This window comes from Drosophila melanogaster, chromosome 3L, assembly GCF_000001215.4.
Source record: "Drosophila melanogaster chromosome 3L".
Taxonomy (NCBI): Eukaryota; Metazoa; Arthropoda; class Insecta; order Diptera; family Drosophilidae; genus Drosophila; species Drosophila melanogaster.
This window is the reverse complement of record NT_037436.4, coordinates 1,536,951-1,555,323: the sequence shown is the minus strand read 5'-3', so window position 1 is coordinate 1,555,323 and position 18,373 is coordinate 1,536,951. Positions and strand designations below refer to the sequence as shown.

General features: G+C 47.7%; 4 protein-coding genes and 1 non-coding gene across 14 annotated transcripts; 2 read left to right on the top strand and 3 right to left on the bottom strand.

Annotated features, from left to right (window-relative positions):
* Positions 1–8: 8 nt before the first annotated feature.
* Positions 9–1,831, bottom strand: Pcyt2 (Phosphocholine cytidylyltransferase 2). The gene is made up of 3 exons (NM_139365.3): positions 1,314–1,831; positions 923–1,246; positions 9–863 (listed from the first exon to the last, which is right to left on the bottom strand). The coding sequence occupies exons 1-3, from the start codon at positions 1,425–1,427 to the stop codon at positions 156–158; spliced, it is 1,146 nt and encodes a 381-aa protein (NP_647622.1). The 5' UTR covers positions 1,428–1,831; the 3' UTR covers positions 9–155.
* Pcyt1 (Phosphocholine cytidylyltransferase 1) lies at positions 1,820–9,232 on the bottom strand. Of its 6 annotated transcripts, NM_001274335.1 has the most exons (5): positions 9,018–9,232; positions 8,648–8,725; positions 4,036–4,610; positions 3,523–3,846; positions 2,088–3,459 (listed from the first exon to the last, which is right to left on the bottom strand). In NM_001274335.1, exons 3-5 carry the CDS (start codon positions 4,528–4,530, stop codon positions 2,698–2,700), a joined length of 1,581 nt encoding a protein of 526 aa, NP_001261264.1. In that variant the 5' UTR covers positions 4,531–4,610; positions 8,648–8,725; positions 9,018–9,232; the 3' UTR covers positions 2,088–2,697. The 6 variants fall into 6 exon arrangements, with proteins under 6 accessions (NP_001286898.1, NP_001261264.1, NP_647621.1 ...); NM_001299969.1 differs by lacking the exon at positions 8,648–8,725 and having other exon boundaries at positions 1,820–3,459; NM_139364.3 differs by lacking the exon at positions 8,648–8,725.
* asRNA:CR45813 (antisense RNA:CR45813) lies at positions 5,424–5,876 on the top strand. Its single transcript, NR_133151.1, has one exon.
* Positions 9,233–9,580: 348 nt separating the features above from the next.
* On the top strand, positions 9,581–10,496 carry CG32313 (uncharacterized protein). 3 transcript variants are annotated; one of them, NM_167891.3, is made up of 4 exons: positions 9,581–9,668; positions 9,719–9,850; positions 9,919–10,154; positions 10,221–10,496. In NM_167891.3, exons 1-4 carry the CDS (start codon positions 9,630–9,632, stop codon positions 10,357–10,359), a joined length of 546 nt encoding a protein of 181 aa, NP_728625.2. In that variant the 5' UTR covers positions 9,581–9,629; the 3' UTR covers positions 10,360–10,496. The 3 variants fall into 3 exon arrangements, with proteins under 3 accessions (NP_728625.2, NP_001261262.1, NP_001261263.1); NM_001274333.1 differs by having other exon boundaries at positions 9,581–9,671; NM_001274334.1 differs by having other exon boundaries at positions 9,581–9,671; positions 9,902–10,154.
* Positions 10,497–10,500: 4 nt separating this feature from the next.
* Positions 10,501–18,187, bottom strand: pns (pinstripe). 3 transcript variants are annotated; one of them, NM_206232.2, is made up of 15 exons: positions 18,082–18,187; positions 17,335–17,800; positions 17,170–17,279; positions 16,192–16,604; positions 15,839–16,128; positions 14,696–15,776; positions 14,367–14,573; positions 13,491–13,888; positions 13,089–13,428; positions 12,896–13,025; positions 12,588–12,838; positions 12,366–12,511; positions 12,181–12,299; positions 11,732–12,114; positions 10,501–11,670 (listed from the first exon to the last, which is right to left on the bottom strand). In NM_206232.2, exons 2-8 carry the CDS (start codon positions 17,612–17,614, stop codon positions 13,816–13,818), a joined length of 2,454 nt encoding a protein of 817 aa, NP_995954.1. In that variant the 5' UTR covers positions 17,615–17,800; positions 18,082–18,187; the 3' UTR covers positions 10,501–11,670; positions 11,732–12,114; positions 12,181–12,299; positions 12,366–12,511; positions 12,588–12,838; positions 12,896–13,025; positions 13,089–13,428; positions 13,491–13,815. The 3 variants fall into 3 exon arrangements, with proteins under 3 accessions (NP_995954.1, NP_647620.1, NP_728624.1); NM_139363.2 differs by having other exon boundaries at positions 13,491–13,668; NM_167890.2 differs by lacking the exon at positions 18,082–18,187 and having other exon boundaries at positions 13,491–13,668; positions 17,335–17,898.
* Positions 18,188–18,373: the final 186 nt, after the last annotated feature.

Here is an 18,373-nt window from a genome sequence, read left to right as displayed (position 1 = left end):
CATAATTTAACTGAAATTTATCGGAATGTATTTTAAGCGCATACTTTTTCTGGTAGCTCTTTTAAATATGTATAAAAGTGCCTACTGCGCTGTTCCATTAAACTTCAAACATATTTATTTATGTTTTAATTGATAGGAAGAGGCCAAATTCGTCTTTAGTCGCTGCGTCGCTCGTCTACGACATCCTTATGCTCTGGTTGCTCCGAGTAATTGAGGTTTGCTGAGGCATTCACCTTATCAGGGCGCTTTTGTTTTCGACTAAGGGATACGCAACTACCAGACCCGTAGTCTGGTGGCAGCTCCATGTACTCATCCTCAGAGTCTAAGTCGTCTGTTGCGTCTGGATCGTCACCGTTTACGGAGCCATTCGGACTGCCTGGTGGGCTGAGTGCCTGAATGATTCGGCCCTTGGACTCGTTCCAGAAGGTGTTAAGCCGCTCCCGGCCGAACAGGAGCAGGAAGGCATCGATGAACTCGCGCGACTTCTCCTCCCACTTGGTGATGATGTCAACCTTGACTTTGGTCAGCTCCCGCTTGCCTCGTGTCTTCAGCTCGTCCATCTTGTTCTGCAGACGGAATTTCTTCTCGGAGAGAAAGGAGACGTTGAGCTCCTTGGCTGAGTAGCCTCTGGCCAGGTTCCTGCGCACATATACATCGTAGTCCTTCACGATTCGGGCCACAATGTCCGACGTGGACACGCCCTCAGTGCGTTCCGTGGCCACAAACATTCCCTTCGCTTTGAGTGGAGCATATATGTCGTTGACTCCGCCAGCTCCATAGGGTATGTCATCGTGGGCCACAAAGTCGATTTTGTGCTCCTCGATAAACTCCTCATTTAGCGTCCACGGAGCATTCGGAACGATCTTGTGATGGATCGAAAAGTGTATAGAAACATTTCATTGGTTCAGTTTAACACACTTACCTCATCCACGTAGCGGCAGTGGCGCACCGCCTCGTAGCGCTCGAATCCATTCATAACCGTGCGTCCCTTCATCCTGAGGGTCAGCTCATCATTGCACACGCCGACGATGAGATAGACGTTGGGAAACACATTCTTGGCCTGCATGAGTTGGCGGGCATGGCCTTGGTGGAACAGATCATATATGCCATCTGCATAGACCCGCACCCTGCGCGTCGTCTTCCCAGCTCTGGCCATATGATAGGTGATCCTCTGTGTGTAGTCGCATCTCTCGAGCTCCAGCATGGCCTTGTCATCGTACGAGAAAGGAGCAGGCTGGCAAATGCTCTGGAGGCGTTTTGGGGTAGAGAGATTAGTATGTGGCAACTCCTGTTCCTCTAAGGAGTAGCCTTACAAAATCCTCAAAGTCCATAAAGAGCGGTAGCATCTTAAACTCCATCGGCGATGTCGGTGTGGCAGGAGCCGTCGACACTGGAGATTCGTCGTCCTCTTTCGGCATTCTGTCCATTGCTTATAAAAATATATGTACGAGTATACACAACTAAGTACAGCACTAGTGGTCCGCTCAAGGGGATTTCATCCGGACGACTGATTACATAAATTGAGACGGAACCGGCATAACCCTCTAGGTCTACTCTGTCGAGGATTGAGTCCGAGACTTTGAGCGAGAGATGTCCCCAACTGCGCACTAGCTGCGATCAGAATAAATTGGCGGCAACTGGTGGCGAATCAATACAATTGAGTCCAGCGGCTGGCGAGGCACACGACTTGGAGGCGGCTCTAGCAGTCTCAGGCCCAAGTCTCTGGCTCGGATTCATCGCTCATCTTCAATTGCCGCAAATTGCGGCGCAAGCAAATAGGAAGCAACGGGTCGGTCGCCTGACTTGGCACGGGTCCGCCGATTCGATCAGGCGATGGGTGCGCATCTATATATAAACCGCAGCGCCATTAAACAAATCAGTGAACCGCTTCAAGCCGGTGAATGGGCAGCTAATTGCGAGGGAATGGGTGTCCAATCAAGGCAAACGGTTTCATCATCATCGGTGGCGCGCGCTCAAGAATTCCAGCAGTGCCATGGATGGCTGCTGAATCGGATGCGCAATTGCTGGATAAACGTATGAGATAGCAAACTGATTCACAAGCCACTCGCTTTACTTCTATTTCCTTTCGATTCAATGTTTATTTTTCAAAAAATATTTAACAAAGCATTTGCAATAGTTCCGCTATTGCCAACTGTTACTAATTACTTGTTTTTGTTTTTTGCATTTTCCGAATGTATTTCGTAATTTGTTTGTTTGGATTTCTCTATATTGGTTGGTGTTCTGGTTGCGGTGTTGTTAACTTAGTTTAATGTTATGCGAAATAATTTAATATAAATATTTCTAGATATTTTCGGCACCTGAATCTGCCGCCACTGCCGATTGATTTCGTGCACAGTCCGTCGAGTGCCTAATACAAAAATGAGTCTTTTCCGCGTTGGTGGTTGCTTGTCCCACACACACACACACACAGCTAAATTAGCTACAGGATTCCCTCGATTCTCACAGATGGAGATGGGCAGGTGGAGTTGAGGCAGGAGGAGAACGAGTGCCAACTAAAACATTGGGATTACAATACCACTTAGGGCTAGAGTAAATATAAGTGTGTGTTCGTGGAGCCTGCGTGGCGATCCTGGGGCATCTATAGTGTGCCGTCGAACTAGTTGCAAGCAAGTCCATTTACAATAGCATTAAAGACATTAAGAGAAGAAGAAAAGATCGGGCTGCCCCGCAATAGAATCAATTGCTTCGACGCTCGTACTCCGCATCCGCATCCGCATCCTCGTCCCCATCCGCTTCCAAGTCGGGTGATTGGCTCTGCAGACTCTGGTAACTGCGGCGGGCCAGCGAGGAGCGCTTCTGCTTCGGCCTCTGTTTGCCGTTCAGCGATCCACTGCTGCCGCTGCCGCTGCCCCCGCTCAACTTCTCGGCCATCTCCAAGTACTCGTCAATAGTTTCGCTGTAGTCCTCGCCGCCCTCCGTGTCATCACCGTTCACTGATCCCGACGGGCTGCCCGGCGGACTGAGTGCCTGCAGCAGCTTGCCCTTCGACTCGTTCCACAAATGATTCAGGTTCTCACGTCCGAACAGCAGCAGGAAGGTGTCGATGAATTCGCGCGACTTCTCCTCCCACTTGGTGATGATGTCCACCTTCACCTTGCTCAGCTCGCGCTTGCCGCGCGACTTCAGCTCGTCCATCTTGTTCTGCAGCCGGAACTTCTTCTCGGACAGGAACGACACATTGAGTTCCTTGGCCGAATAGCCTCTGGCCAGATTACGACGCACATACAGATCGTAATCCTTGACGATCCGGGCTACGATGTCCGAGGTGGACACACCCTCAGTGCGCTCCGTGGCCACAAACATGCCGCGCGCCTTGAGAGGAGCATAGATGTCGTCCATGCCATCGGTTACATACGGAATGTCGTCGTGGGCCACAAAGTCGATTTTGTTGTCGGCGATGAATTCATCGGACAGAGTCCATGGCGCATTCTGGACGATCTGCAAGACAGAGTAAGATGCTATAGACTGAAAGATCTCTAATCAGTGCCGGGCAGAACATACCTCGTCCACATAGCGGCAGTGACGCACTCCCTCGTATCGCTCGAAGCCGTTCATCACGGTGCGTCCCTTCATGCGGTGGGTGAGCTCGTCGTTGCACACGCCCACAATTAAGTACACGTTGGGAAAGATGTTCTTGGCCTGCATTAGTTGGCGGGCGTGGCCCTGGTGGAAAAGATCGTAGATGCCATCGGCGTAGACCCTCACCCTGCGGGTCGTCTGTCCGGAGCGGGCCATCTGGTAGGTGATCCTTTGAGTGTAGTCACATCTATCCCGCTCCAGCATGGCCTCCTCGTCGTGAGAGTAGGGCGCCGGCTTGCAAATTGTCTGCAGGAAGAAAAGTTCCCGATTAGTTGGGCTATTCAACTGGACGATTGTGTCCTTGGTCTACACATTCTTTCTCGATCTTATCACACATCGTCGGAAATATACGACTCACGACTCGAACATCAATTTCAAACGATTTCAGCTACTACGATTTAGACTAACTTTGCATCCTAACTCTTGACTACTTACCGCAAAATCGGAGGCCCCGCTGAAGAATTGCTGCGAGGTGGATGCGGGCACCACCCGGTGATTCGGCGACGCCTGCTGCTGCGGGACGTACTTCCGCTTGACGCCGTTGAGGTAATCCGACTGTGGGGGCAGCAGGTCCTCGGCGGCTGCCGCTTCGCCGCCATCGTCGGCGTCGCTTTGTGAGATGGTGCGTGTGCTGTCCCGCAGTGTGGTGGCCGAGGTGGTGGGCTCGCTGGCTCCCTCGCCGACCACCAAGACACTCTCCAGCTGGCCGGGCCTGCTCTTGGACTTGCCGGGGCTGTTTGTGCGCTGATCCTGAACTTCCGATACCTTTGTGGCGCTGCTGGAGGCGGTGGACGAGGGCATGGCAATGGCTATCTCGTAGGTCCGCTTCCGGGTGGTCAGTGTGGAGCCGGGGGACGCGCTGCTGCTGGGCGTGGCCGGTGGCGATGTGCTATTAATTGTGCTTTTGGCGAGTATCGATGAGGTGGCCATCGCAGCGAATGTTTGGGAGCGGCAGTTTTAACGGCTTCGCGACGCGGTGACGGAGGAACAGAGATTCAATTGACTTTCAGCTGGAAGAGATCGAGAAACAGATTGGTTACCATCAATGCTCTACATTACTTTCCCATATTTTGTGTGTTACGTTTCGTTTACATCACATTTAGTCTTATGAAATTATAAAGTTTTTCTTTGAAACCGCATTTGGTTAGCTTTGCATTCTGTTTATATGTAGTTGCAAGCATCATTTATCAAATTTCTTCATTCGCTGGATTTTATTCAAATTTCCCTTTGCCAATTTTTCCACCACTCCAACTTGTAACTTTTAGCCAAAGGGTTAATAAGTTTTCTCAAAAAGGAATAACAATTTTACTTCAATGAACCAACACAAGTTGTATTCTTGTTTTGTTTAATCGACACATATGCACTTGTTTACCAAGCAATTTATAAATAAAATCCAATAAAGCAGTAAACAATTCGAAATAAACAAAGTTATTTTTGAACTACAATTTAATGCATTGGTGCATAAGCAAAAATATATTACACATTCGCGCAGCTAATGGAAAGATACTTTCTTGTGAAACCATTTTTATGTAATCAGATATTCCCTTTTCATTAACCCAAATATTTATGACTCGGGTGGCAGTAGTTCTGACTGTTTTGCGCTGACGACACGTGACACCTGACCCCGCGCCCCCAGCCACGCCCCTTTTCTTCGAAGTTGAGCCACGGCCAAATCGATTTCAGTTTTAATTGCCAAATGGCCGATTCAATTCGCCACGCGCATCGCACCAGAGAAATTCCGCAGAAAAAAAAAACGCAACTGAAACAGCGGGTAAACAACAACACGGCTCGGTGTCGGTAATAATAGACATACAGAGACACGTAGTACTCTCGATAGGAGCGGGATGATGAGCAAGTGAAGCGCTGGCGGGGAAGGCAGCAGGGTGGGCGGCCAACCCAGCGCAGAACTAGTTCCGAGTATGCAGCGCCACTTTACGTAAACAAGTGCAGACGGAACACGTGAGCCGGACACGATGACCCATTCCCCCCGAGAGCTGGGCGCCAATCCTCTCGTGCTCCATGGCACACCCAGCAAAAGCAGCACGCAGGAAGTTACAGTTGGGATTAGTTAAGTCATATGTACATATTATTTCAGCTACCGGGAATTTTCAATGACGAATTTCCCGAAGGTCGTTCTAAATCAGTTTTTGTGCCAAAAAAAAAAAACGATGCTGCGTGCGAAATAATTAAACAAGATCGTCATATGTGCACATATGTACATAATTAGCATTGCGTATTTTGGGGCATTTGCTTGGAACTACATAATTGTTCATAATAAATATACAATACGTCATAGAAAAAGTAGAAATTCCTCATTTTTTAAATGCTTCTTTCGATAATATTGTAAATAGGCCCACTGTGCGGTCAGCTGTCTCGTGCGTGGCTAACAATAATTTTAGGTAGACGATTTCCCATGTTTATTCATCGTGGCACACATGCCTATTTACATATGTATCTACGTGTGTGGATAGCGTCTGCATATTTCTTGGCATTGGGAATACGTCAGAGATTTCTACACCTTATCTGGAGGAGTCCCTCCTGGCGACTCCAAAGGGGAGCAGAGTGCTTGATTTTGTGTTCAAGATTTGCCTTGGACGTGAGTCACTTGGAAGCCGCTTACAGTTCAAGTTCAAGCCATAAAAATAAAATCCGAGAGATTTTCTGAATAATTTCGGATCTGATGTAAGCGCTGTTTGAAATTTAACGAATTTATTGTACCTTCCCCGTGGACATGCTAATTCTGTTGCCAAGTCGAATTTCGGGCACCTTCGGCAATCTTCAGCTGTCGTACGTCATAAGTCAGAGTCGTACGATCTACAGTCACTGCTCGCTATAAGAAACCTTTCAGTTCTTCAAATGTATGAAAATATGAATAATGACAAAAGTTATGTTGTTTCCTTGATTGCTTAATCTAATAATTACTAGGATTTCCTTTGTTTTCTGAAAACATAGCAGTAATGACTCACGATTTCTATAGTTTCTTTTTTTTTCAAATCACTGTGCCACTAGTTTAGATTAAAAATATAAGTGATTTAACAATTTGCGATAATAAATGAATTCGTATCACGATGATTTTTGGAAACAAATATCTTAAGTAATAGCAAAGCAAGTCAAACATATCTAATCTCACTGGCGAGTGCCTACTGTAATTACTTTGGCTTTTAAACTGTGGTGACGAAGTGCCACCTCCATTGAAGCGAATCCAAACGTAAACAAAGCCAGGGGAGATTTCCATTTGAAGTGGACAAGTGTGGAACCCGTAAAATCGATTCCCAAATTGCCGGGCACTAAAAGCAGGTGAGAGATAAGATCCCCTGAACTACCTGCTGCTAACTTATCTCGGAGAAGAACAATATTTCTGCGCCTGACGGCCGCTTCCGCTGCACTCGAATCGCGAATCGCGGGTATCTGGAAACACGATAAATGCGTTTGGCGGAAACGAGCCATGTTTCACTGTTTCCAGCGATAAGACAAATTCGCCTTTAATTATGGTTAGCACTCGACAAACACCCTGCATGTCTGACAATCACACCGCCTGATCTTTGCCAGCCTGGCAAAACGTATGGCGGGCCAAGTTCGCTATCAGCACGGACTTATTTCATTATAATACACTTCTACGGACTACACATCGTACGTATTTTCTTCAGACAGAGGTCAGGCTAACCCTGCGATCGGGGAATGTGGGAAACTACTAGCAAGATCGTAATTAAATCACGTGATTAGCTGCTACTACTTCAATCATATACAATAAATGAATACATAGTTGAAGCCATGTTCTTAAATCTATAATATAGTTTTGAAGAAGCTGGCCATAAAGTGCTGCTTAATAGTATTTTCTAGTAAATAAAATCCTTGGAACCACTTCCATTATCTCAAAAGCACTCAACAAACATAGAGAATCTTTGCAAATATTTACACAAATGGAAAATTTACACTAAGAACAAAAGCAAGTCGTTCTAAAAATGTAACCGTAATTGACCCTTAATGGTTGATATAATTATTTAGTTACGTTTTTCGTGTCACTACGAAAACCGGATGTGTTCAGATAACTCGGTACAACAAATTAAATTAGATCATGCGGGAAGCGTGAGGAGATAAACACATTTTTTAATACAATTAACTATTGTTTCAAACCTCATAGTTTGGGGCTAACATTTCCTAACAGGCCGAAGAACTCTGCCGAATCTCACGGCAAAGTAAGAGATGATTTTGGAGTTTGCCTATTGGATGTTCGTTCGCTTTTGGCCAACAGCAAAAGGTCGAAAGTACAGTTCTGTGTGTGAGCCCAAGCCCACTGAGTATCAAAGACTACCTCGGGCTTTATTCAAATCTGCGTGCGTACGAGTGCTTTCGCCATTGATAAGCTACGATCGGAGTACAATTATAGACTGATCGTGGGGTGTACTCCATGGTGCACACAAGCAATTTGCATTGATAACCTTGGGGCGTGGGCTTATCAATAATGGACTTAACGGAATAAGCCGAAAAACCCAGTTGACGTCAACTGTGATTTTCGGATGCTACGTGTGAGAACGCTCTGGGAACTATCGGTCTGGGAGTAGGAACTGTAGTTAACACACTGGCACGTTTTTCTGGGGCACCCTACTTAGCATTTACAGCGCTTTAGGGCTCCAAGGCGAGTGATAAGATTGTCTAGAAAAATTGCACAATGCCCTATAACTATTGTTGTTCATATATAAATATGTATATGTCCGTCTCTTTTTCTCAGTCGCCTACGCACCGAACACGAAGTTCATTGAGAAGCCGAAACAGCTGACTCTGATAGTGCGTGTGATCTCTCCAAACACGCGCGTGCACTCTCTCGCTCTCCGCCACTCTGTTATGTTTGGCTGGAAAAGAGCGACCACGCAACGCAACGGTAAAAAGGCGCTTGGGAAAGTGGAGCACGTAGCGTGACTAACACTTGCCCCATTGGAATGACGCTGCCGCTGGGGAAATCGTACGATCGCAGGGTAAAGTACGCCACCAAAATGACGCGTCATCGAGCGAGATGTTGAGAGAGCGGAGGCGTGGGGCGGGTGCTCACCTACTGCAAGTTCGGACACGAAAAATCATACGACAAGCATGACGTGGCGACGGCCAATTAATGGCGTCGTCTTGCCGGCTGCAAAAAGCGAGAAGGAAAAAATCGATAAGCGGTGGCAGCGCAGCAGCTGTTCGTCGCGGGGAATAAACAGAGCAGAGCAGAGCAGGAGACGGTGATTATGTAAACAAGCCTTGAGGAGCAAGAATCCAAAACGCACATTCGGCCTCTGTAGAAAAGACAGAGAACAAGCTTTCGCTCTCTCTCCCTTCTGCTCACGTCATCCGCTCGGCACCGTGAATGTGTCTGCATTTCCCAGTGACCCGCATTGAAAAAACGCACCGAACCAAAATAGTTTCCACTCTCCACTTACTTTCCACTTTCTTCCAACTCGGAACGGTTCTTTCGATTATCGATTGGAGCTGGTCCCTTCTTTTCTCTGCTTGTCGAAGCAAATCTTCGTTTTCGTCTGGAATGACACACACACGAAACGCGGACCACAAGTCACCCCACTCGGTCTGTTAACAATTCGTTTGTTGTTCGTCGGACACAAACACAACTTCGAATAACCCTAGTGAACAAAAGTTGTTAGAGGTGGAAGCGCATCAGTTCCATTTCGATACCATCGATGACGCATGGGGAGACCGATATCTTATCGAATACTTTCACTGTTTTGGGTCGTGGAATGAATGAACTTTAAACAGTTATCGAAATAGTTTAAAAATTCAATTTTTAAATTTGTAGAATGACAATAAAGTGTCAAATTTAAATTTAATTTAATAATAATTCAAAAATAACACTGGCTATGAATCCTAAACCTACCATTTGCGGCAAAAACGTAACATGTTCATTCACAGCATGAAATCTCGAATTCTCGAAATTGTAAATCATATTAATAAAGTTTCCATAAACCTTGCGTATTTAATAATACTATGTGAAAATTGTCATATTCTGGAAAATCTTTCTGCGAAATAAGTAACAAGCAATGAGCATAAAAATTATTTTGTTTTTAATCGCCATCGAGGTAGTACGATCTAACATTTTTCTTCAGTCTGAGAACCCATTTCCTTCTAGTGCAACCAGACAATCGGCATAGGTCTTCGCTCCTTAATCCTGGAGGCTCACAATCGAAGGAGGGCCAAGTACGGTAATCAGCCCATGGTTCTGGACGAAGAACTCTGTACAGAGTGCTCAGAATACGCAGATGCAAGTATTTCAGCCTCAGTATAAAATCCTAAATTATTTAAAATTGAACAGTCTTCATCGTCCTCTAGGAAATAGTCAGGAATGAAGGTGTATATACAGAGAACTACTTGGAATACCTGTATGCAACGGACCCAATATCAGCAAAGCACCTTCAAGTCGTCTGCGTTTTCCGGGAGGCCTTGCCTAGGGAATGTGTTCGAATTTGGTTTCATTACCGAGGCTTCGCCGAGAACACAAAGTATTACAGGTTTACGGCCATGATATGGAACGCCTCCACCAGACTTGGCGTTGGACTAGGCAGAATGTGAGTATCTGATAAAATTACTTCTCCATGGCAAGACGAAGTGCAAGATAATTGCGTCTTCCGCAGACAGGAAACGCGATACCTAGTGGTGAGATATGCTCCTCCTGGAAACATTTTGCGAGAGATGGCGTCCAATGTTCCCAAGCGACCGACAACGTTTTGGGATGCAGAACACATTGTTGACCATGGGTTTGAGTTCGCATAACATTTGCTCGCAATGGCGTCAACAATATATTTGGTAACTGGCTGTCTTTCGTAACGACCTTATTAAATTTATATCTGTGCGGAACTTCCAGAATTTTGTAGATTTTCCAGCGGTATTCGAACTAAATCGTATATATCATTTGCGTATTTGTATTTATTGACTTTCAGGGTCTTAAGGTAGTGTCTGCAAACGTGTTTGGCTAAAGTGTAAAAATAAAGCTTGATTATAACATAAACACCTTTGGGTTAATCTCATTTCACTCACTCAAGTACCAAAATATAATAATATACAAAAAATATGTACGCCATAAGTTGGTCGTTATAAAAAACAAAGATTCTTTGGTAAAATCAACTAAACTAAAAGCTACTGTTGATAATGGAACTCAGGATAATTGACTGGATTTGGTTTCGGATTGGGACACCTTATCTACTAAGCTACACACACGCATACGTTTCAAATATATGGAGATTTTTGAACAACATTTTAGAATTTGTTATAGTAAACGTCTTAATTGCACAGTAAATGTCTTTAAAATTCGATTGCGTCGATGACAAGGAATTTTGTTCAACTTTGGCTTCAGTGTTCCCGGGACTGGCATCCATTACCCTAAAACGTTCAGCGTTTGACTCTGTTTCTTGGCAAGCTGTCGAAGGGTCGAATGGCAAGTGGTTAGTGGCTAGGCTTGGGATTATAGTTAGAACTAGAAATAGGTGTAATAGGGGCAGGAGTTCCTCCGCTTCGCATTAAAAGCTAACAACGAATTCGAGAGTTCCGAGATTCCTCAAGAGCATATGTATGTGAGTATTCTCTAGGTCACTGGTTGCAAATGTCCGTGGGTGAGATGTGGCATGAGTATTGCAGTGGGAGCGTTAGGTATTGCATCCGATCCTCAGCATTGGGACGCGATGCGAATGCCCTGTGTGATTGAGTTTTCCAGCACGATGTGGCAGTCGTCCAGCGGCTCCAGGATTTGGATGAGAAAGGTGAGGAGGTTGCGACGCCTAAGGAAGCTCTCCTCCTCGTACATCTCGTGCGTCACCTTGGTCAAGGCCATTGGCTTTATCAGACGCGTCAGCAGGTGCTCCCGCAAGCTCAAGCAGATAAGCAGCTGGAACTTGCCGTCCTTGCCGAGTGCCGTGCCGTTGATCTCGTCCATAAGCTGTACGTACAGACGCCAAATGCTGGAGATTTCCCGACGTTGCAGGCTGTTTCCTCCGCTGCCGCTTCCATTGCTAAACGAGGAGTCTAGGCTTGAGGATGAGTCCTCCAGCTCCATCTGCAGATTGTGTTCAAACAGCTCCTTGATTTTGGCTGTAATGGTAAAAGGTTTATTCATAAAGCAAATTAAAGCCCTAATGTCTATGTGTCTTACTGAAATAGTCCCAGATGTACAGATTTCGTCCAAAGAATCGCGCCGACCGGAAGCCGCAGAGGAAGACCTGCTCCAGACACTTGACCAAACCATCGTCCCCGCACAGCAGGTTGGTCAGGGTGCCCACATCCCGATCCCGGCTGGGCTTATAATGCCATTTGACCAGCACGTTGACGCAGTTGCCCAGCTGGTGTTGAATCTCTGATGGTGCCAGTGTCTCCTGGCGCTGCACACTGGGGCTCCGCGTCCGTGGAGGGGTGCGCGTATCAGATCCAGGAACTAACTCTGCATTCTTCGCGTTCGTCAAAACACGTTGGCCCACCAGCAGTCGCTCCGTGGAATCGTCATCCACGCCACGGCCCAGCCAGCGCCCACAAGGGAATCTTTTTGGGTTAAGAAAATATTGTGTTACTCAAAGCCCATGGTTGAACAACTTGCTGTTAGCTCACTTGTAGGTGTGGCCGGTGACCTCATTGCGCATCACCACCTGCTCAACCAGCCACTTGTGGCTGGGTCCCGAGTTGTCGTGTCCAATGCGCATGGTTGTCAGTAGGCCAAGGTTCTTGTACTGCAAATGAAAGGGAATTCAATAGGTGGCTATCTGAAAGTGATGATGCACGAGCGAAAAGCTTACATGGAATATGAACTCCAAGGATCCCTTCGGCACGGGCACCCGTTGCGTTTCGTTCATGGTGCCCGAGACCATGATCCAGACATTGCTGGAGGTGTGGTAGGAGCCGTACTTGCGGGAGGGGAAGATCACGACGCGGTAGGGCAGCTCTGTGGGCGGGAAGGGAATGCGAAACCAAGAGGAGTGTGAGCACAGGCAATATATTGGACTGCTAGCGTGACCTACTCGTCGTGGGGTATATGTTGGTAAAGCTGAAGTAGTCCACCGTGTTCAAAGTGAGCAGATGGTAGAGAAACTGTTCCTTCTCCTCCTCGCAGCGCAAGAAGGCCGATCGCTTGTACAGAGATCGCAGCAGAGCCTCATCGGAGAGCAGGGTACGAAAGTGCCTGGACAGCAGCTTCTTCTCCAGCGACAGGCGAACCCAGGCGCGGGTATAGCCAATATGCGTCTTGATATCCGCCATGGCCAGCACATTTCTGCAGGGGCAAGTGTTTGGTGACTTAGGGAAGCAGATTTCCTGATTCGCTACTTACTTCACATCGAACTCCAGCGACTCGGGAAGTGGGCACAGCTGCTCCAGGCCCACGAATTTGTTTCGATCTCGCGAGCGACTGCGATTCGGACTGGGCGGGCTGTCGAAGTCCGTTTGGAATGTGGAGAGATCTGACAATAGAGATTAAACATTGAAATATACAATTGATTGATTGCAACACAAACTCCACTTACAGTCCATGCGCTTGCGCATTGCGTTCCAGGCCAGAGCGGGCGATGCTGTGGCTATGGTCATCTTGCCGCCCGGACTGCTGGACACCGGCGGCGTCTGCTCTGTTCCTGAGCTGTCGCCAGCACCTCGGGCCTCCTGCATCTCGAGATAGGCCTGCAAATGGGCCCACAGAGCGGATTTTCCCTGCTTGTTCTGCAGGCCGTGCGACCAGATCTTCTCCAGCAAATCGCACATGCTGGCTATCAAGGTGTTCTCCTCAATGCCGTCGCCTTTGAGGCCCAACGCCACCGCCTCGTTACCCATTTTTTCCAGCAGCATCCGCTTGGTCTTCGATTTTATATCCTACAATAGGGCAAACAATAGGGCTTAGTTCTATTCAATACCTTGTTATCCAAAACACACACCTTCAGCAGTCGCTCCACAAACGTCCAGTTGGCCTGGGCGATTAGAGCCGGACTCACGTCCGCCGTGGTCAGATTCGCCGACAGTCGGTTGATGGCATTCGAGCCAGGCTTCTGGTCCAGCGAGATCTCCCGGGCCCGCCACTTGTTGCCGTTCTTCACCCGTCGCAGGCTGTTGCCTCTGTTTGGGATTCGGATGCGGAATCGGAGGCGGATTCGGATACGGTATTTGGTTGAGGTTGGTTGTTTGATGGATGTTAGCGCGAATGAGTTTGAAGATCGGTTTGAGTTTAGTTTGAATTTCGACCGAGAATAAAGAGACAGCGGATTAGTGGGAACTCCGAAGGGGGTTGGAGGATGGGGTGGATGGGTGACCGGGTGGAGGTGGAGCAGGCGGTGAGCTGTGGGCGGTGCATGCGGTGCAATTAACGGCGGGAGAACGAAACAAAACAAACGAAAAGAAGAGTCTCGGTTAACGATTGGAGAATGCAGAATTTATTGTTAAGTGGTATGCACTAAGAGAAACAATACGAATACGAATAGAAATAGAAATAAAAGTATGATACCAACGGAAGGGAGTATCCAGTGTAAAACGCGCTACTTGATTCGATTTGATCCAATTTGAGCTAACTAAGGTACATGATATACATCTACAGCTAGGAATCTATGGTATCTATAACTAACATTTAGATAATATCAAACGTTTGTCACCCCTTCTGGGGCCAAGGTACACTTATCCCCGGCGGGGATTTTGGTTATAGGATGAGTGCGAGGGTTAGGAATGGGAACTGGTGGTTGGTCTTAAAGCAGGACGTGCTCTACGACTAACTATACAAGAACAGGGGAACTGTGTCGGAACTAGGCGACTAGGGCAACTACCTCGAGGCGCACTCCTGGTTGAGCACGCCCTTCTCGAGCAGCGGAAAGCTGCGGAAGTAGGCCGCTCGGTTGGCCAGAATTTCGCTGGGAGGCGTCACCTCGATGTCGATGCAGTTGAGCCGCTTCTCGAAGCCCTGCTGCGAGTCCTGGCTGAGCACGCACGGCTCGTAGCTGGTGGCGGCAATCATGTTTTCCCCGTGTCGTCGCCTGAAATATTCGAATGCAACAAGAAAAAACCTTAGTGTTCTGCATTGTAACGGTGGTAAGTAATTTTGCTGGCCATCAACCACAAGTAATAGAGCGATTATCATTGCACTTTAGCGACTTACCTCAGCAATTTCACGCGCTGATCAAACAGCTGGAGCTGTTCATCGGGCTGCGACTCCCACATAGCCAGGATCTTGTTGTCGATTAGGGTGGCAAACATCTGAGATTCAAGGAAGCGCGAAAGAAACGCGCGATGGTGCTCCGGCTGGTCGGACAGAAACGAGGATTTGTCGAAGTTCTGCAGAGTCTCACGGTTTGAGATCCATTCGTCCCGAGCCTGATTTGGGTAGATCACAAAGTACTCGTAGGCATGGAACATGTGCACGAATCGGTTGAGAAAGATCTCCCGCACCGAGTTGTTGATGCGCAGATCCTGGTAGTACTGATCCACAGGGCTCAGTTTTTGTTTCTCTGCGCGACGAGTGCTGACTGGCATGGTGGCGTCCACTGCGTCTACGTCGTGGTAGATGCCAACCGGCGAGGAAGAGAGCGAAACGGTGGGACTTCCCACCGGAGAGCCAGCTCCCCTGATACCTCCCTTCCTACGCAGAAAGTCCGCGATCCGTGGCACATGATCGATTCGCGATGGATGCGCTATGAGCGGTTGGTAATCCACGACGCCACCACCCGGCGATCCCGACAGAGTATAGACGGTCTCCTGCATCTGCTGAAAGCGCTCCTTGCTTCGCCGTGCTGCCTGTAACCCGGTGGGCAGGGTGCAGCTGGAGATCATGGCATCGACGCCACCTGACCCGCTACTTCCAGATCCAGAAACTCCTCCTCCGGCTCCTCTGCCCACATAGCCGTTTCGGAAACTAGGCTCCTGGTCGCGGTCTCGCTCGATCTCAAACTTGTCCAGCACCGAACCAATCTCGGCCATAAAATCCACCTTGTGAGGAAAGACTGGAAGCTCCTCGGGCAGCTGGATGTGCTTCTTGTCAATGTCCACGAAGCAAAGGGTTGCTTCGCTGCCGATCTTGTGAGCCGCTTCGCACTCAGCATGTAATCCCATCACAAAGGGCACTGGTGCGTCCAGAAAGTGGTGCAGGGCGGCCGGCAAAATGGGAGCGTACACGTGCGGCCATACGAACGGAAACAGCAGCGAGGTAATGCACTCACCAACGATCATAAGTCTTTGATAGTCTGCAGGGGAAATGAAAAGGTTATAAGATATGTTACGAATTCGCAATATTGCAAGTTCTGACCTGTGGACCGGAGCAGGACCTGATTCTCTAAGAGCACGCACGTCAGCAGCTGTATGACACACTCCACACCCAGGTACTTGAAAAGCAGCCTGAGCGGAAAGTCGAGCAGAGGCAACTCGGTAGCAAGAAGCGGACGCTGAAGAATCAAAGCAATGGGTGGCAGATGTGGCTCTGTGGGAGGCAGGTAAACCCGAATGGACTTGCCCGGTTGCGGTAGCATAACCTCGTAGAGTATGTTGTATACGTAGGACTCCAAGCTGATACCAGCACCAGGCTGTCGAGGAAGACATCTAGGTAATAAGAGGTAATGAAATTTAGTACAAGGATTCTGCGTTTATATGTATCTCAATTACCTATACAGATTCTTAAGAAACATCTGAGCGGCAAAGGCGTACGGAGCCTGACATATCAGCGTGATGCTCTTTGCCACGTACAACTTGTCCTTGTTGATGTCGTAGTAACTTTGTGCAGACTGCGGCGCCTGTCCGGCCACCTTAAAGTGCCTTGGCAGTGACCGGCTGACCGGACCATCCTGTTTCACCCGACTGAGGGAATGCGTCTGCTGGCCATTCGAGAGCTCTGTGATGAACATGCTCTGTAGCGTGTGAATGGCCCCGCAAATGTTTCGATTCCGAATTTCCTCGTAGAACACCAGACTGAACCCATAGCACCGCTTTCCATCTTCTCGTGTCGTGGCAAACGAGTGGAAACGGGGTTCGATGCAATGTTTCTGGGTGCGGAAGCGCAGGCCCTGCGGTAGTGAGAGCTGTGGAAGACAAATGGCGGGGGTGAGTTCTCGATCTCAAGTGGCGGGCATAAATAAAATCCATTCATTCGAACACATGCCCAGATGCCCGAGATAAGGTTTATCGGTGGAGGGGTGACGCTGTCGTATTCGTGGCATCAATTATAAGTGCTTCTCTCACAACAACTCGGGACGAGTGTATCAATGAACTAGCTAGCCAAGCATGAATTTCCACCGAAAGGGCAGCCAATTGAGCTCAATTAGACATGAATATGGATTAGGGTGGCTCGGTCATTCGCAAGATATAAGTTTTTCTATGCTTCAGTTCTACACTTACAATGTAATGATGTAAAAATGTAAATATAAAAATAATTAAAAATTCACATTTAGCAGTCTGAACTGATTCCATTGACAGATGGCAATAAATCACTCTCTGACCTAATGATTCATCAAAATGATGTGTGTTTGGGAATAAGCATGAAGGAAGCCATTTAAATAGTTTAGACTATCATACATTATCTAATCGACATTAACCGATCCACCCTAAGATGGCTAGGGAGTGACTTCAAACAGTCTTTATGATTACCATGCATATGCCGTGGGCATCGAAGGGATTCCAGGGCACGTTCTCGGGATAATGGGCCAAAGGCTTGCTCTTGTAGGCGCGATCCAGCGGCGAGCAATGTAGGTTGTCCCCTAAGAGGCGTAGATGTGAAGTTAATCCCAATCTCGGCGAGCATTCATCACTTACCCGCAAAGCGATCCGGTTCGAGACCCGTGTCCAGATCCAGTCCACATATCACAAAGTAGTCGGCGAAGCGCGAGAACTGCGGATCCGCATCCCGCTTCAGTTGGTTCAGCTCGGACTGAGATTGGGACTGCTCCCCGGGCGAGGTGGGAGATTGCACCAGGGTGGAGGATGGAGCCACCTGGATGTTGGGACCACTTCCATTGCCACTGCCATTTCCACTCCCGCTGCTGAGCATCAGCTTGGACAGGCGACTAGAAACCACATTCTCCCTTGTGGTCATCGCGTCCTCGTCCTCCTCCTCCGTTTCTCTGTCTCTCTCTCTTTGTCTTTAATCCGCCAAATGGGACATCAAACAAAAAGCACTGCCTCCATGTGTGTGCGTGTGCTGCTTGTGTGTGTATACATGTACCGTTATGCGCTCGCGATTTCGTGCACTTTCGAATTTACACAACCAATCAATTTCCGTCTGCAAAATACGTACAACTTTAGGCACAACAACAAGCCAAGTGCTATTTTTACTTGTTTGTTTTATTTTTACAATTTCGACGAAGGTGTGCGTGTGCGAAGGAGAGTGTATGCAAAATTTTCTATGCCAATGTCGTTGCCCACGTCCACCACCAACAACACAACACTCTCCTCTTTCACAATTACACTGTCGTATTTAACCCGCTGCTGGGCCGTGGGAGCCACAGCAATCACTAGCCCCAAAACTGGGTTAACACTGGCTGCGTGTTTGTTTGGACCTACCAACAACAAAGACCAGCTGGGCAAACAAATATCGCGGAGTAGAGCAGACCTGAGTTTTTTTTTGGCAAAAACAAACTACTTTGGTCGCCAGTATGACCAGGCTGTGTAAGTAGGAGTAAACCAAAAGAAAATGACCGTTATAATAATTCAACTAAAAGCATAAGGGGGTTTCTTTAAAATACCAGCAGAAAAATACTTGCGAAAAACAATTGCATCGAAAAATATGTTTGTTTTTTAAAACTTGAGCAATAAGTAAAGCTGCATATTTTACCACCCTTTTTGTTATATATAC

Bases quoted from the DNA above. Each gene is read 5' to 3' on its own strand.
- Pcyt2 (NM_139365.3), bottom strand. From the start codon at position 1,427: ATGGACAGAATGCCGAAAGAGGACGACGAATCTCCAGTGTCGACGGCT. The intron at 1,247-1,313 runs GTAAGGCTACTC...AAACGCCTCCAG, and splicing joins TTATGGACTTTGAGGATTTT to AGCATTTGCCAGCCTGCTCC. The intron at 864-922 runs GTAAGTGTGTTA...ATCCATCACAAG, and splicing joins ACTGCCGCTACGTGGATGAG to ATCGTTCCGAATGCTCCGTG.
- Pcyt1 (NM_001299969.1), bottom strand. From the start codon at position 4,530: ATGGCCACCTCATCGATACTCGCCAAAAGCACAATTAATAGCACATCG. The intron at 3,847-4,035 runs GTAAGTAGTCAA...TTCTTCCTGCAG, and splicing joins GCGGGGCCTCCGATTTTGCG to ACAATTTGCAAGCCGGCGCC. The intron at 3,460-3,522 runs GTATGTTCTGCC...TCTGTCTTGCAG, and splicing joins ACTGCCGCTATGTGGACGAG to ATCGTCCAGAATGCGCCATG.
- CG32313 (NM_001274333.1), top strand. From the start codon at position 9,630: ATGAGCATAAAAATTATTTTGTTTTTAATCGCCATCGAGGTA. The intron at 9,672-9,718 runs GTACGATCTAAC...ATTTCCTTCTAG, and splicing joins TTTTAATCGCCATCGAGGTA to TGCAACCAGACAATCGGCAT. The intron at 9,851-9,918 runs GCAAGTATTTCA...ATCGTCCTCTAG, and splicing joins AGTGCTCAGAATACGCAGAT to GAAATAGTCAGGAATGAAGG.
- pns (NM_139363.2), bottom strand. From the start codon at position 17,614: ATGACCACAAGGGAGAATGTGGTTTCTAGTCGCCTGTCCAAGCTGATG. The intron at 16,605-17,169 runs GTAATCATAAAG...TGTCTTCCACAG, and splicing joins ATGCCCACGGCATATGCATG to CTCTCACTACCGCAGGGCCT. The intron at 14,574-14,695 runs GTAAGTCGCTAA...CGAATATTTCAG, and splicing joins CAGCGCGTGAAATTGCTGAG to GCGACGACACGGGGAAAACA.